At 50.3% G+C, this 12,593-nt stretch overlaps 1 protein-coding gene across 4 annotated transcripts in view; it reads left to right on the forward strand.

Moving 5' to 3' along the window:
* Positions 1-12,593, forward strand: part of VPS54 (VPS54 subunit of GARP complex) — a 599,465-nt gene that overhangs the window by 195,882 nt on the left and 390,990 nt on the right. For all 4 annotated transcript variants that reach the window (XM_086927614.1, XM_086927616.1, XM_086927615.1 and 1 more), the window contains exon 7: positions 10,065-10,196. In XM_086927614.1, coding sequence (XP_086783740.1) covers positions 10,065-10,196 — 132 coding nt within the window. The remainder of the gene's footprint in view (positions 1-10,064; positions 10,197-12,593) is intronic.

Here is a 12,593-nt window from a genome sequence, read left to right on the forward strand (position 1 = left end):
GGTTAAGTCAATTTAGTAAGCTGCACGGTTCTTCAGGACAACGTTATTGAGTCAAGTTCGGCATATCTGAATTCGAAGGACATAACTGCCGGGATGAACGAGGAGCACGGTCTGAATAGAATCGCGTTGCTCCCGGGAAATAAATCACCCGATGTCGTTCCGATTGAAGCAATGGTAGGGCAGGCATGGCATACAGGGATGTGTGCCATGTCGGCTCTTCGGTTTTCTCTGCACCAAGACATGCTGGATGCAATGGCAGTTTGCTTGAGCTTGTTGAGGCGACCCTTGGGATGGCACAATTTGTGCTGCAGCTCTTAGGGACTGTTTAGGTCCAATGCCCTAGGTACCAGGGGTACCACTTACTAGGACTTACAAGGGATCCACTTACTAGGACTTACAAGGGATCCTAAACGGTTGCCAATTGTGGAACAATCGTACAGTTTAAGGAAAGAACACCGGTCCTGGGGACATGGTTAGCAGGAACCCAGCACACTCTCAAAGTTGCACCAGAGACCAGGCAAAAAAGTGTGGGGGGGGGGGGGAGTGGGGGTGGGGGTGGGGGGTACTGCCACAAACCCCAGTTTCCTCCACTTTTTCAACAAGGAGGGATGGTTTCAAGGTGGCTGCTGTTTGGTTGTCATTTACAGCTAGATTAATAGGTTTACAACAAAGGTACGACTTGTGATTAATTGGTGCCAAAGTTTTTTTACCCCGGGGGCAGGAGAGAACAGAATTGCTTGAGGACAAATATTGTTTGTCACTGTGGGTTTTGTTTTATATTTCTGGCCACTTCCAATTAATTTTAGGTGTCAACTGCAACCATGTGAACATCATAAAACTATTTCGTAGGGATTGTTATACAGGTAATCTGAGCTGGTCTGAACATAACCACTTTCTTTCATTTATAATTGCAGCTTTCCAAAATGATGTTTAATACAAATGTTTAATTTATAGTATGTGAAAATATCAACATTCTATTTGCGAAGCAAAAGGTGTATGTTTACCATTCAGTATAACATAGGGGAGACTTATTGTATGTAAATAGTAAAGCTTTGTATTTACATAAAGACATTGTAGTGAGACCTCGAACACAAAAAGTCCAGTGTAATCAAGTCCTTTGAATACATACAGACAAATAGTGCTTGAAGACTTCAAGTATTGTTTTGCATAATTTATGCAGCTCATACTGCCCCTCTGTGGGGCACTGAAGTGCTTTCCTACCTGGGCGGCAAGCTAAGCCATGTAAGGTGTGTGCCTACATAAATACAGTGCAGTAATGATTTAAGTGTATACACACAGCGACACATAGCAGCAAAACTTCAAGTGCACGGACACAGAAGCAAGAACGCAGTGTGCAGAGCTGAGTGATGCTAGACCCACAACAAAGGCCTCACGTTGGCTGAAAGGCAGTGCAGGTCAAAATGAAGTGCACAGGCGAGTGTACAGCAAAGCATTAAGGGCACAGCCAGTAAAGTGGGGCTTCAAGCGTACGCAGAGGACACAGTGATTTTACATGCACTAACGCAGTTAGACGGTAGAATCGGGCTTTAAACTGAGGGCATGGGGCGTGGCCAAGATGGCGGCGTAGGAGGACGCGACCTCGGTGAGCTCCTCCGGCCCAGGCCCCTGAGCACCTTATTCACTGCTGATCTCCCCCCCCATCGTCGCTGGCGCAGTGGAGAACTAGCGGACCTTGCTGGGAGGAAAATCTGCGCACCAGAAGGCATTGTTAGCGGACTGTGGAAGCCGAGCCGCGACCTTCGAAAGCTGCGGTCCGACCGGCAATGCCGTTGGGTCCGCCCTGTGAGCAAACTCGAGCCTGAGGCACTGCGCGGAGGCCGCCGGCGCGGCATGGAGAGGAGCGGGGACCAGCTCGGGTCCACCCACTAATGCAGTGCGGAGCCGCTCATTGTGGCGCTGAGCGAAAGCGAACGAGGCGGCGAGAAGTTGGTGCCCCGCTAAGAAGAACGGCCGATTTACGGCCGTGGGTGGGACTGGAGCGGTGCCGAGGATTTCGGGGGCCCTGCCTGGACTGGACTGGCTCGGGGCACGAGATCGTCCCACCCGCTGAAGCCAAACAGGAGGTGGTGTGTGCCTGGCGGTGCAACTCGGGCCCAGTGGGGTCTCAGAAGCCATTTAAGCGGCTGGCCGCGGTGACTTGTTGGCTCCCTTATTGTGAATGGATTGGGGTCCGCTCGGGAGCCACTTGCGAGGCAGCGTGCTACAGATTGTGGACGCCATTTTGGACTGGAAGCTACGTTCCACCGGCCTAGCACTGAGGTGGAGTTGGCAGGAGTTGACGCCCGAGGAGCAAGAGGGGTGGAGAACGGGTGTTGGACTGCACCACAGGAGCGGACGGACGGCCTAACCAGTTAGGGCGGTCACCCAGCGGGTAGCTAGGCGGTGTAGTGGACGCTACTGTCGCCGGTGAGGATTGAACACTTACATTCGGCGCCCAAGATGGCCGGCAACAAGGGGAGCAGGAAGGGTGACCGCACCCTACCGGAAATGCTGAACAGGAGCAATGCACAGCAAGACCGCGGACAGCCCTCCCCAAGTCAGTCTAGCAATTCACAGGGGGTGAGCGGAGGGGAGCCGCCAGTTACCAGGTCATTCCTTGAGTCACTTTTTAGCTCCTTACGAGAGGACTTCCAGACTCTCAAGCAGGAAGTGGCGGGGGAGGTGCGAGAGGTCCGGAAAGAGGTTGATGGCCTAGGAGAAAGGGTCTCATCTGTGGAAGAAGCGGGACATGCCCGGGACGAGGAACTCACACAGCTCCAGCAGGAAGTGATCAGGCTCCGGGACCAGCAGATTGATCTACAATCCCATGTGGAGGACCTCGAGAACCGTTCCCGGAGGAACAACATCAGGTTCCGGGGCGTTCCGCTCGGAGAAGAGGGGGTAGACGCGGCCACCTACCTGCAGGATCTGTTCCGGGAAGTCCTGGGTGAGCCGACAGACTTTACTCTCAGGATCGATAGGGCACATAGAGTGAGCCCACGACGCAGAGCCCCGGCGCCTCCCCCAGATCTTCTGGCCTACCTGCCGGACTATCCCCTGAAGGAAAGGATTCTAAGGGTGGCTCGTTCTAAGCCCTCCTTGGAGTTCAGAGGCCATAGGGTGGCCCTCTTTCAAGATCTCTCAGTGGTCACCCTACAGAAACGCAAGTCCTTTAAAGTTGTGACTGACTTCTTGCGGGAGCATGACATTCAATATTCTTGGGGCCACCCTTTTCGTATTATCTTCCGCTGGAACGGAATATTCCATCAGCTGCGCTCCCTTCAAGACACCTGTACTGCATTGGGCATCACGGCGACTGACTAAGATGCCCCCACTCCACGTCGTCGCCAGATCACCAGGGATGGCTGGCAATCGGTCCCTGGCCGCAGGTCTTCGACTTCTTCAGTGAGACCGGACTCGCCTACTATCCGGGCTGAAATGGATAATGCTGTGCGAGAGGTCGCTAGAGAAACGGCGACAGGAGAGGTTGCTTTGACCGCCTAGGAATTCTCCGGGGGAGATCGACATCGCTTCTTCTTTTTTGAGCTGCAGGTTTGGGGGCCTGGGGGGGGGGGGTGGGGGGGGGGGGAGCGGGGGTGGTGTTGTGGCTGGACGTCCACTTTCGAGACTTTTCCATAGACTTGCCTTTTTGGGCCGGCCTTGGACAATGGTTTCCTTGACTCCTTTCTCGGGGGGACGGGGACAGTGTTTTGGGTTTGGAAGGGGTTGTTTTGGGGTGTTGGGGTACCGGGAGGGGTCGTGGGAGTTGGGTGTGGGGGAAGGAGTTGTCCAGTGCGCTGTGCTAAGATTTGTTGCTTTGCCTGAGTTTCTCCACCTTGGCTTGCTCTGTGACGATGGGGAGGCGCTCGGGGAGGTGGATTGTGGGGTTGGCGGGTGTGTGGTGGGAGACCTGGTCACATTGGGGCTGGTGGTTGGTACTAGGCCGCGCTGCGCAGGGGGGAGAGGCTTTGCATACTGTTGTTGGGAGTCTGACTTGCGGTTTGAGTTGGGGGGGGAGTATGCCCGCCCACTATGATCACCACGCAGGACACTTGCGCCTTTACACACATTTCCTCCTATGCCTCCTCATACCTTTAAAATCGTGACCTTGAATGTTAGGGGTCTGAACAACCCCGTTAAGCGGCGAGCGGTGCTTTCCCTGTTAGAAAACGCCCAAGCGGACATATGCCTCCTTCAGGAAACCCACCTGTTACCACAGGACACACATAGGCTACGCTCTTGTAAATTTCCGATTCAGTTCTTTTCTTCCGGTACTACCAAGACAGCCGGGGTAGCGATTCTAGTGGCTCGACATTTCAGGGGGGAGCACATCCACAAATTTGCAGAAATTAAAGGGAGGATGTTGGCACATAGGTTTCGGGTGGGGGGCATTACATTCACAATAGGCTCCCTTTATAGTCCCAATGATAAACAGGAGCCGTTCTTGCAGTCTGCGGTGGAAGAGATTTCGGCCTCGCCGGATAGGCATGTTATCCTCGGGGGAGACCTTAACATGGTCTTTGATTCGGTAGTCGACAGATCGGCGCAGCGCTCCACGCAAGTCGGGGAATCACCTCACCGGTGCAGGCCCTGGCGTCTGCCGTGGACATGGGGGTTATTTCCTTGTCGGATCATGCCCCTGTTGAGGCCTCCTTCTGCTTGCCACCGTCTGCCGCCCCGACGAGGGTCTGGCGCCTCCGGGATACTCTGCTCCACAGGAAAACGGTAACGGACCGTATTGAGCAGGTACTTCGTGAATATTTGGCGCACAATGACAACACAGATGCCACCAGAGCCACCCATTGGGCAGCTTTGAAGGCGGTCCTCCGGGGGGAGTACTTGTCAATCTCCGCGGCCGAAAATAGTGAGCGCAGGATAAAGAGGGATGAGCTCACTGACAGAGTCCGGGAGCTGGAGTTGATCAACCGCAGAACTGGGGCTCCGAGGATTTGGCAGCAGCTTAAAGAAGCAAGGAAACTTCTTGCCGCCTTAGATGTGGACCGGGCGGAATATGCGGCCCTCCGACTGCGCCACGCTTTATATACTGGGGGGGATCGCTGTGGCAAACTTTTGGCCAATAGACTCCGGGCCACTAGGCAGAGCCAGTTGGTGAAAGAACTCTCTGACCCCACGGGCGGTGCAGTAACAGACGATGCCTGCATCTCGGCCGCGTTCCGAGGGTTCTACGGAAACCTCTACGCGGGTGACCCGCCGGATGTACCGGCTATGACCTCCTACCTGGACTCGGTCACTCTGCCCTCCTTGGACCCTCTACAGGCGGACCACCTGAACAGGGACATTAGCATAGAGGAAGTAGTGACAGCCATTGCCAGACTCAAGCACGGCAAAGCACCAGGTCCAGATGGCTACTCGGCCCTCCTCTATAAGACGTTCTGCGGGTCGTTAGCCCCAATCCTCACCCGCCTTTTCAATTCTTTCGCGGAACCTGGAGCCATCCCACCTGACCTCCTGAGGGCTTCCGTCACGGTCATCCCCAAACCGGGGAAAGATCCTAAACACTGTGGATCTTATAGGCCGATATCTCTCCTGAATGTCGACCTGAAACTCTATACTGGGATTTTGGCAAGCCGCCTGGCGCTCCATCTACCCGGCCTTGTCGACCCGGATCAGGCGGGTTTTGTTCCAGGACGGCAGACGGTGGATAATACAAAACGGGTGGTCCACCTGCTGGAAAAGGCTTCCCGGATTCCGGGTGAGAGGATGATGCTTGCGGTTGACGCAGAAAAGGCGTTTGATCGCATGCATTGGCCCTTCTTGGAACAAGTGCTGGTGAAGGTGGGTATTGGAGAACGGTTTCGCACTATGATCCTCAACTGTTATAAGGAGCCCTCAGCAGTGGTCCGGGTTAACGGCCACACCTCCGCAGCCTTCCCCATCGAGAGAGGCACCAGGCAGGGCTGTCCACTTTCGCCCTTGCTCTTTGCTCTCTACATGGAGCCGCTCGCTCAAAGGGTGCGGACGCGGCCGGCAGTGGAGGGGATACGGATGGGTGGATTTACCCATCCGGTCAGTCTCTACGCTGATGATGTCATCTTCACATTGGCTACACCCCGGACATCACTTCCGGCCTGTATGGAAGAACTGGCAGCGTTCGGCACGGTCTCGGGCTTTAAAGTAAATATGGGGAAGTCGTGGCTTTGGATATCTCCCTGGCGCCTGATACTAAGGCATATTTGCAGAACAGGTTCCCGTTACTTTGGTCCTCAGAGGCGATACCATATTTAGGGATTCAGATTGCCCCTACGTTGCCAGCCATGGTCTCAGCCAACTACTTGGCCTTGGGTGCCAAGATCAAGAACGAGCTAGGCCGCTGGAATCGCGGCATCCTCTCCTGGTTGGGTAGGATTGCTGCCGTCAAGATGACGATTTTGCCACAAGTGCTCTACTTATTCAGGGCCCTGCCGCTGCTGCCGCCGAAGGGGTGGATACAGCAGTTGCAGTCGGACGTAGCCCGTTTCATTTGGCAGGGGAAAAAGCCTAGGTTACGCAGGACCCTCTCCCTTTTGTCTCCTGACGCTGGAGGCCTAGGTATTCCCGACTTCCGTAAATACTTTCAGGTGACTCAATTGAGGTACTTGGTCGAATGGTGCAGGTGGGAGTCGGATAAGCATTGGCTTTTCCAGGACCAAGCGGTGGCGCGACGGCCTCTGCAGGAGATACCGTTCCTACACCGGACCCACCGGCCTAAGAATCTCTACGCCTCTTTCATTACTAGGGTACCTTTGCGGGTCTGGGATGCGACCTACCTTAGGTATGACCTCACCACATTTCCTTCGCCGCTTTCGCCGCTAGTGGATAATCCTGCCTTCACCCCTGGGATGGAGAAAGGAGCCTTCACACATTGGCGGCAGGCAGGATGCAGAGCATTATGTCACCTGTATGGCCCCGAGGGTGTCATCCCGTTCACACAATTTCGGCTGGAATTTCCACTCCCCGAAACGGAGAGACACCGTTATATGCAGGTTCGGCATTGGGCCCTTCAGCCACAGGTGAGGGATGTGGCGGATAGGATGCTCCCACCGTGTGAGAGATGGCTGTTGTCCCGTACATCGGACTCAAAACTAATCTCGGACCTGTATAAGTTTTTGCAACTACCCTCAACACACTTCCACATTTCAGGGAGGGTTAGATGGGAACGGGAGCTTGGGAGGACACTGAGCCCCAAGGACTGGGACCACATATCTTATAGAGCGCGCCACTCAGCATATCATATGGGCCTCACTGATACTTTTACTAAAGTGTCCACTTACTGGTATTATACGCCTGAACGAATCCATGAGTTCGACCATAGTAAGACAGACACATGCTGGCGGGGGTGGGGACAACGGGGTACGCTCACGCACATTCTCTGGGACTGTCCTCTCTTAACTGGCTACTGGAAGGAAGTGCTGGAGGAAATTGATTCTCATTTCGGCATAGAGCTCCCGCGCTTCCCGGCATATACCCTGCTAGGACTCCCAAATGATCTAATGTATCCCCTCAAGTCCAGAAGAGGCAGGCAGATCGCCATTGCACTCGGCTCTGCAGTTCAGAATATCTTGATATACTGGCGTACAGACACAGTACCCACGATAACGGGCTGGCTCCACAGACTTTGGCACGTGCTGGGTATGGAGAAATTGTCTTTGGTGGTGGCTGGGGATGTAACGCAATTTAATGAACTGTAGCAACCATTCCACTCTTTGCTGCTCACAGAGTTCAGGGAGCTCACCTGTCCGAGATACCTTCGCCTCCTGCGGCTTACGAGCCCGCTAGCGCCAGATCAGTGAGAGGGATGAGACCCTCCTCCCCAATTACCTATAGCTTTGGGAGATAGGCTGCATGTTAGTAGCGCACTGGACAGTGGGTGGGGTGGGGGGGGGGTTTGGGTGGGGCATTGGGACGTTGGGGTGGCGGGGGACGTTTATACTAAAATGTTGTGTCATGCCGGACTTTTGCTCCTTTTCATTTGCCGATCTTATACTGCTGTATATAAGTTTGGATGTGTCACGCTGAATGAATAAAATACTTTAAACATAAACTGAGGGCATGCAGTCATTACCCTTGGACATCAAGTTCAACAAGAGTGCAGCAATTTTTTAACTATGCAGAAAGTACACTGAGAATAAAAAAACAGCCATAGGATAGGTGGTACAAGGAGGCATCAAGTACAAATCCTAGAGGGCTTCAAGTGCACAACAATGAGAAGCTTCACTTACACACCAATCATTGCCAATAGGTCTCATTTTGGAGGAAAACAACAGCGTTGATCGCGCCATAGGACTTTAAAGTTTTTATTTTATAGAAATGTACCTTAAACCATGCTGACAGAAGCCATGCTGCTGTACCTAGTGACTAATAAAACATTGACAAAGCCAAGTAGCTCTATTGTTTGGCCTTGTAAATGCATTTTTAAGCAATTTAACGTAGAGGGAAATTTTAAAAAATAACGTTTTACTGGTTTCTTGCAAGCAAAGTGAGGAAGAGCTGGGCCCATCTCTGGGAGATGGGTTTATTTAGTTATCAACAGCAGCTATTGGAATGATCATAAACTGAGGCATAGCATGTGATAGAGAATGAACGCAAGTTAAGAGTTCACAGTTAAGTTGCAGAGTGAAACTAACTTGTTTTTACAAACTTTGACATAGTCAGGAAGCTGTTTTCCTCTCAATTTTATAATATTTTAAAAATGTGCTTCCACAATCTTTCTTGTATCCCATTTGATTCTTCGCAAAATCAAACAATAAATTACATACCATTAACATTTTGGCGACACCTCACTGGATGATATTGAAAAACTGAGATTGCACCAAATGCAGCTTTGCAAAAATGGGCCTTCTTCCAACTCTGGAAGATATTTATCTTATTTATAAAGAGATATACACTGTGGGCCTGATGTTACTTATGATCAAGTTGTCTACTTTTTGGCTATTCACAAAATCCGAGTGAAACTTTCCTCCAAAAGTGTAACTACATATCTCCACCGAATTGAAGGGTCTGCGGGCTATACAATTTTGACTAACTTACACTTTTAAGTAAATTTACTACACTTTAGCTATTCACAAAACCAGAGTGTAAATTACACTTTTGGAATAAATTTGCACTCTGATTTTGTAAATAGCCAACAAGTTGTAAGCTTACTTAGAAGTGTAAATTATTCAAAGGTCTCAGCTACCTTTGATTCAGACCCTTAGTACTGTATAGCTTTGGACAGCAGGCATGTATCTTAAAGGAATCCATATTTCAAAAAAGAAAATTCCTAGACATTGTTGTCATGAGACAACAGTTATGAACCACTCCTGGTAAAACTCTGTATTGATTTTAGCAGTTTGAGAAAATATTTGTCAAATATTTGCGCTTCATCACTGGGTACATCTTCCAACCTACTGAAGTTTGACCGAAAGTCCAAGTATAATCAGTGAGGCTATTTTTTATGTGAAATTGCAGAGCAATTTCTTCAAATACCCTTGTCTCTGCAAAAATAAATGTGATGGCACAGGTGAAATGGAAGTTATTCAGTCCTAGACTCTGCCATTCTGTCCCGTACAGCTTAGTTTCTGTATTCTTTTCAGATTCTGATATGTGATTCATAAGAGTCGCCTATCTGGACATGATTAGTACCTTTCCTAAGAGCCCAGTTAAAGATAAAGTGCATTTGCCAATAATGAGTCAATAAATCTTTTCATAAAACAACTAGATGTGGTATCTGTTTGATCGTCTCTTCTTGAGATGTACTTCTTGTTTATAACTTTAATTTAGTACTTTGTTACTTATTAATGTACAACTATCAATGTTCTTTCTACTTTTGAGCATTGTATAGGGTTTTTTTATGAGCCGTTTTAAAAATATTTCACTTGTTGAACATCTGTATAAGTAAATTTAAAAATATTGGTGTCCTCTGTGCTTAATATGAAAACTATCATCTAGGGTATCATTGTGCAATTTGTGTGGGGAATCTCCATCTCTGGTTCATCACATTACAAGAGGATATTTAACATGGAAGACCAGAAGAGCAGGAAGCCTCAATGACTGCCAAATAAGCAAAAACTATTTTTTCGTTTCAGATTTTTATGACACCGGACTTTGCCTTGGAAGATTCCTCAACCTTTAATGCGGTTTTACCTTGGTCCCATTTTAGTTCTGCTGGAGGGAAAGGAACCCGGGACACAGCTTCATCAAAATTGCTTCAAGAAAAGGTAAATGTGGATCAGATGATACGGTACGGTTTCCTCGTCGTGCATACTGCACCACAAATGTCTTTTGAAAGGGATAATACTATTAGCATGACTTAATGGTTACAAGAGGGTCATATTTAAAGAACACTTTTTTTATAAGCAGACTTGTTTTTTATTTATCAGTCTACTCCAAGATTTTTCCTCCGATGTGCAATCACATGGGAGAAGAAGTTGACACATATTTGATGAACCTTCAACAAAAAGAGAGGTAGGGAGAGTAGATTTGACACTCTTATTCCACGGTTATGATCAGTCAACAAGAAAAGAGTGTCCTATGGTTTATTTTTGACCACATTTACGGAGCAAAAAGAAAGCCCAAAACTCATCCACCTGATATCTGAAGCACCGGGATACTGGTGGGGCCGTGCAGGAGTGCTATTGCAAGCCGGGAGCAGAGGGAAAATTGGCAGAAGAAGCGAGAAGGAGCCGCCAAAGCTCCCAAAATGTTAGCGTGGGTGGAGGAAGCAGAGTATCCACGACTACACTGTGGAGGAGCCCCGAGAGCCACCACAGGGGCCGATGTCTGCACGTATCGAGGATACAATGTGCGGACCGACGAGGGGAGAGTTACCCGACAGGGCGGTGCATCTGGCGTGAAGAGACGGTGCCACAGCTGTGGGGCCCGCGCATGCCCTCTCTGCCCCGACGTACGACAGTGAGAGGTGAGGCGGGTGGCGACGCAGGCGACCCCACTGAGAATTGGGGATCCCGGGATGTGGTCCTCACAAACTTATGGGCAAATTTGAAGTGATCTAGCAAGGCGTTGGGCGCCAGCAGCGGGCTGCCTGACCTTAAAATAGCGTCCGTTACGAACTTCCACCAGGAACTGAGTGGAGGGCCCCCATATGGCATCAAACATTGGTTATCCTAGAACAGCAATAAGAACTGAGTCCCTGCCCAATGGAGCTTTGCCCTACAACCAACAGTTGTGCACTGCCTGATCTGGAAATGGTCCATTGGAATCGAAGGGGGTAATCCAGTACCCCTCCAAGGGGGTGACAGCTTTTCAGGTGCAACTTTCACCTGGTGGATGGGAGTGCCACCAAACCACCACTAGCTGCCAGAGTAGGAAGTCACATTTGCTGTGGGGCCTTGCTGTCACCTGGTGGATGGTGCCTACTCACGGAGAAGGGGTGGGCATCGGGTCTGCATCTATGCCACCGTAGAAAGTGACAGTCTCTAGCTTCTTCACCCCCAATGAGAACAGACAAGCACTGGAACAAGGGGGATACCTCGCTACCATGACTATTACTAAGGACGACCAAATCGCCTCCCTTAGGGAATTCAAGGCTGAACTCTGCTCCAAAATCAAATTAGATATCAAGTCTAACCAAGCGCATGCCCGCCCTCCAACAAGGCGTAGACTCAGTTGGCACTAGAGTACTGGAGATAGAGACCCAGGCGCAGGAACTGGATAAATGAGCAACAGCCACTCATGACAAGGTGCAAGAGCTTCATACGCAATTACAGCTGGCCATGCTGATAACAAAAGACTTGGAAAGCAGATCAAGAAGAGACAACATCAGAATCAGAGACCTTGAGGAGGGAGCGGAGGGGCCAGATTTGGAGGCCTTTATTGAAGGTCTCTTTGCAGAAATTCTTGGGCCACGCCAGTTGAAAATCAAGATCGAAATAGCACACCGCATAGGGAATCAACCAGTGGGGGAACGTCGTTGCACACGCAACATTCTTGTCAAGCTTCATTCCTTTAAAGTAAAAGAAGCAATCCTGCAGGCACCCAGGAAAAAGGATGAGATCTCCTTCAAGGGTTTCCCATGCGGGTCATATCAAGATCTGGCGCCCTCTACGCCTCTGCGAAGGCAACAGTTCAGGCCCATCACCATGAAGCTGAGAGCAGAGAAGGTCAAATACAGATGGACATATCCCTTCGACTGGTCTTCGAACTCAACAATAAAATGCGTCACATCACTGAATTAGAGGAGGGCCTGAGAGTTCTAGGACTACCTCCCATAGAGGACGAACGGAGCCATGGAACCTTGAGAGGGAAAGAGCATGAGAGTAATAAGTCTTCCCAATGGAGTACGAGTTCCAAAGGTTGACACTCCAAAATATAACATTATGTTTGCAGTGGAAGATGGAGCTGTGGAGGCCCCGCGGAAGGGATCTGCTTCAGACAGACGAGGCAGGGGAAAAGGTATCAACTAGGAGCACAAGGAAGAGACAAGTTACTAGTATGTTACCGCTCTCACATACTCTTAGTCTCAGGCGGAATAAGACTTGTTTTGGCTACTATATTCTGCACAAGAGACCGTGAGGCGGCGGGCATTGGCCAAGACGCCCGCCAACGAAAACTCAACCTTCTATGGCGTTTGGGATGTGACCCCTCAGGAAGCCCGG

The sequence above is a fragment of the Lissotriton vulgaris genome, chromosome 6 (genome assembly GCF_964263255.1).
Source record: "Lissotriton vulgaris chromosome 6, aLisVul1.2, whole genome shotgun sequence".
NCBI lineage: Eukaryota > Metazoa > Chordata > Amphibia > Caudata > Salamandridae > Lissotriton > Lissotriton vulgaris.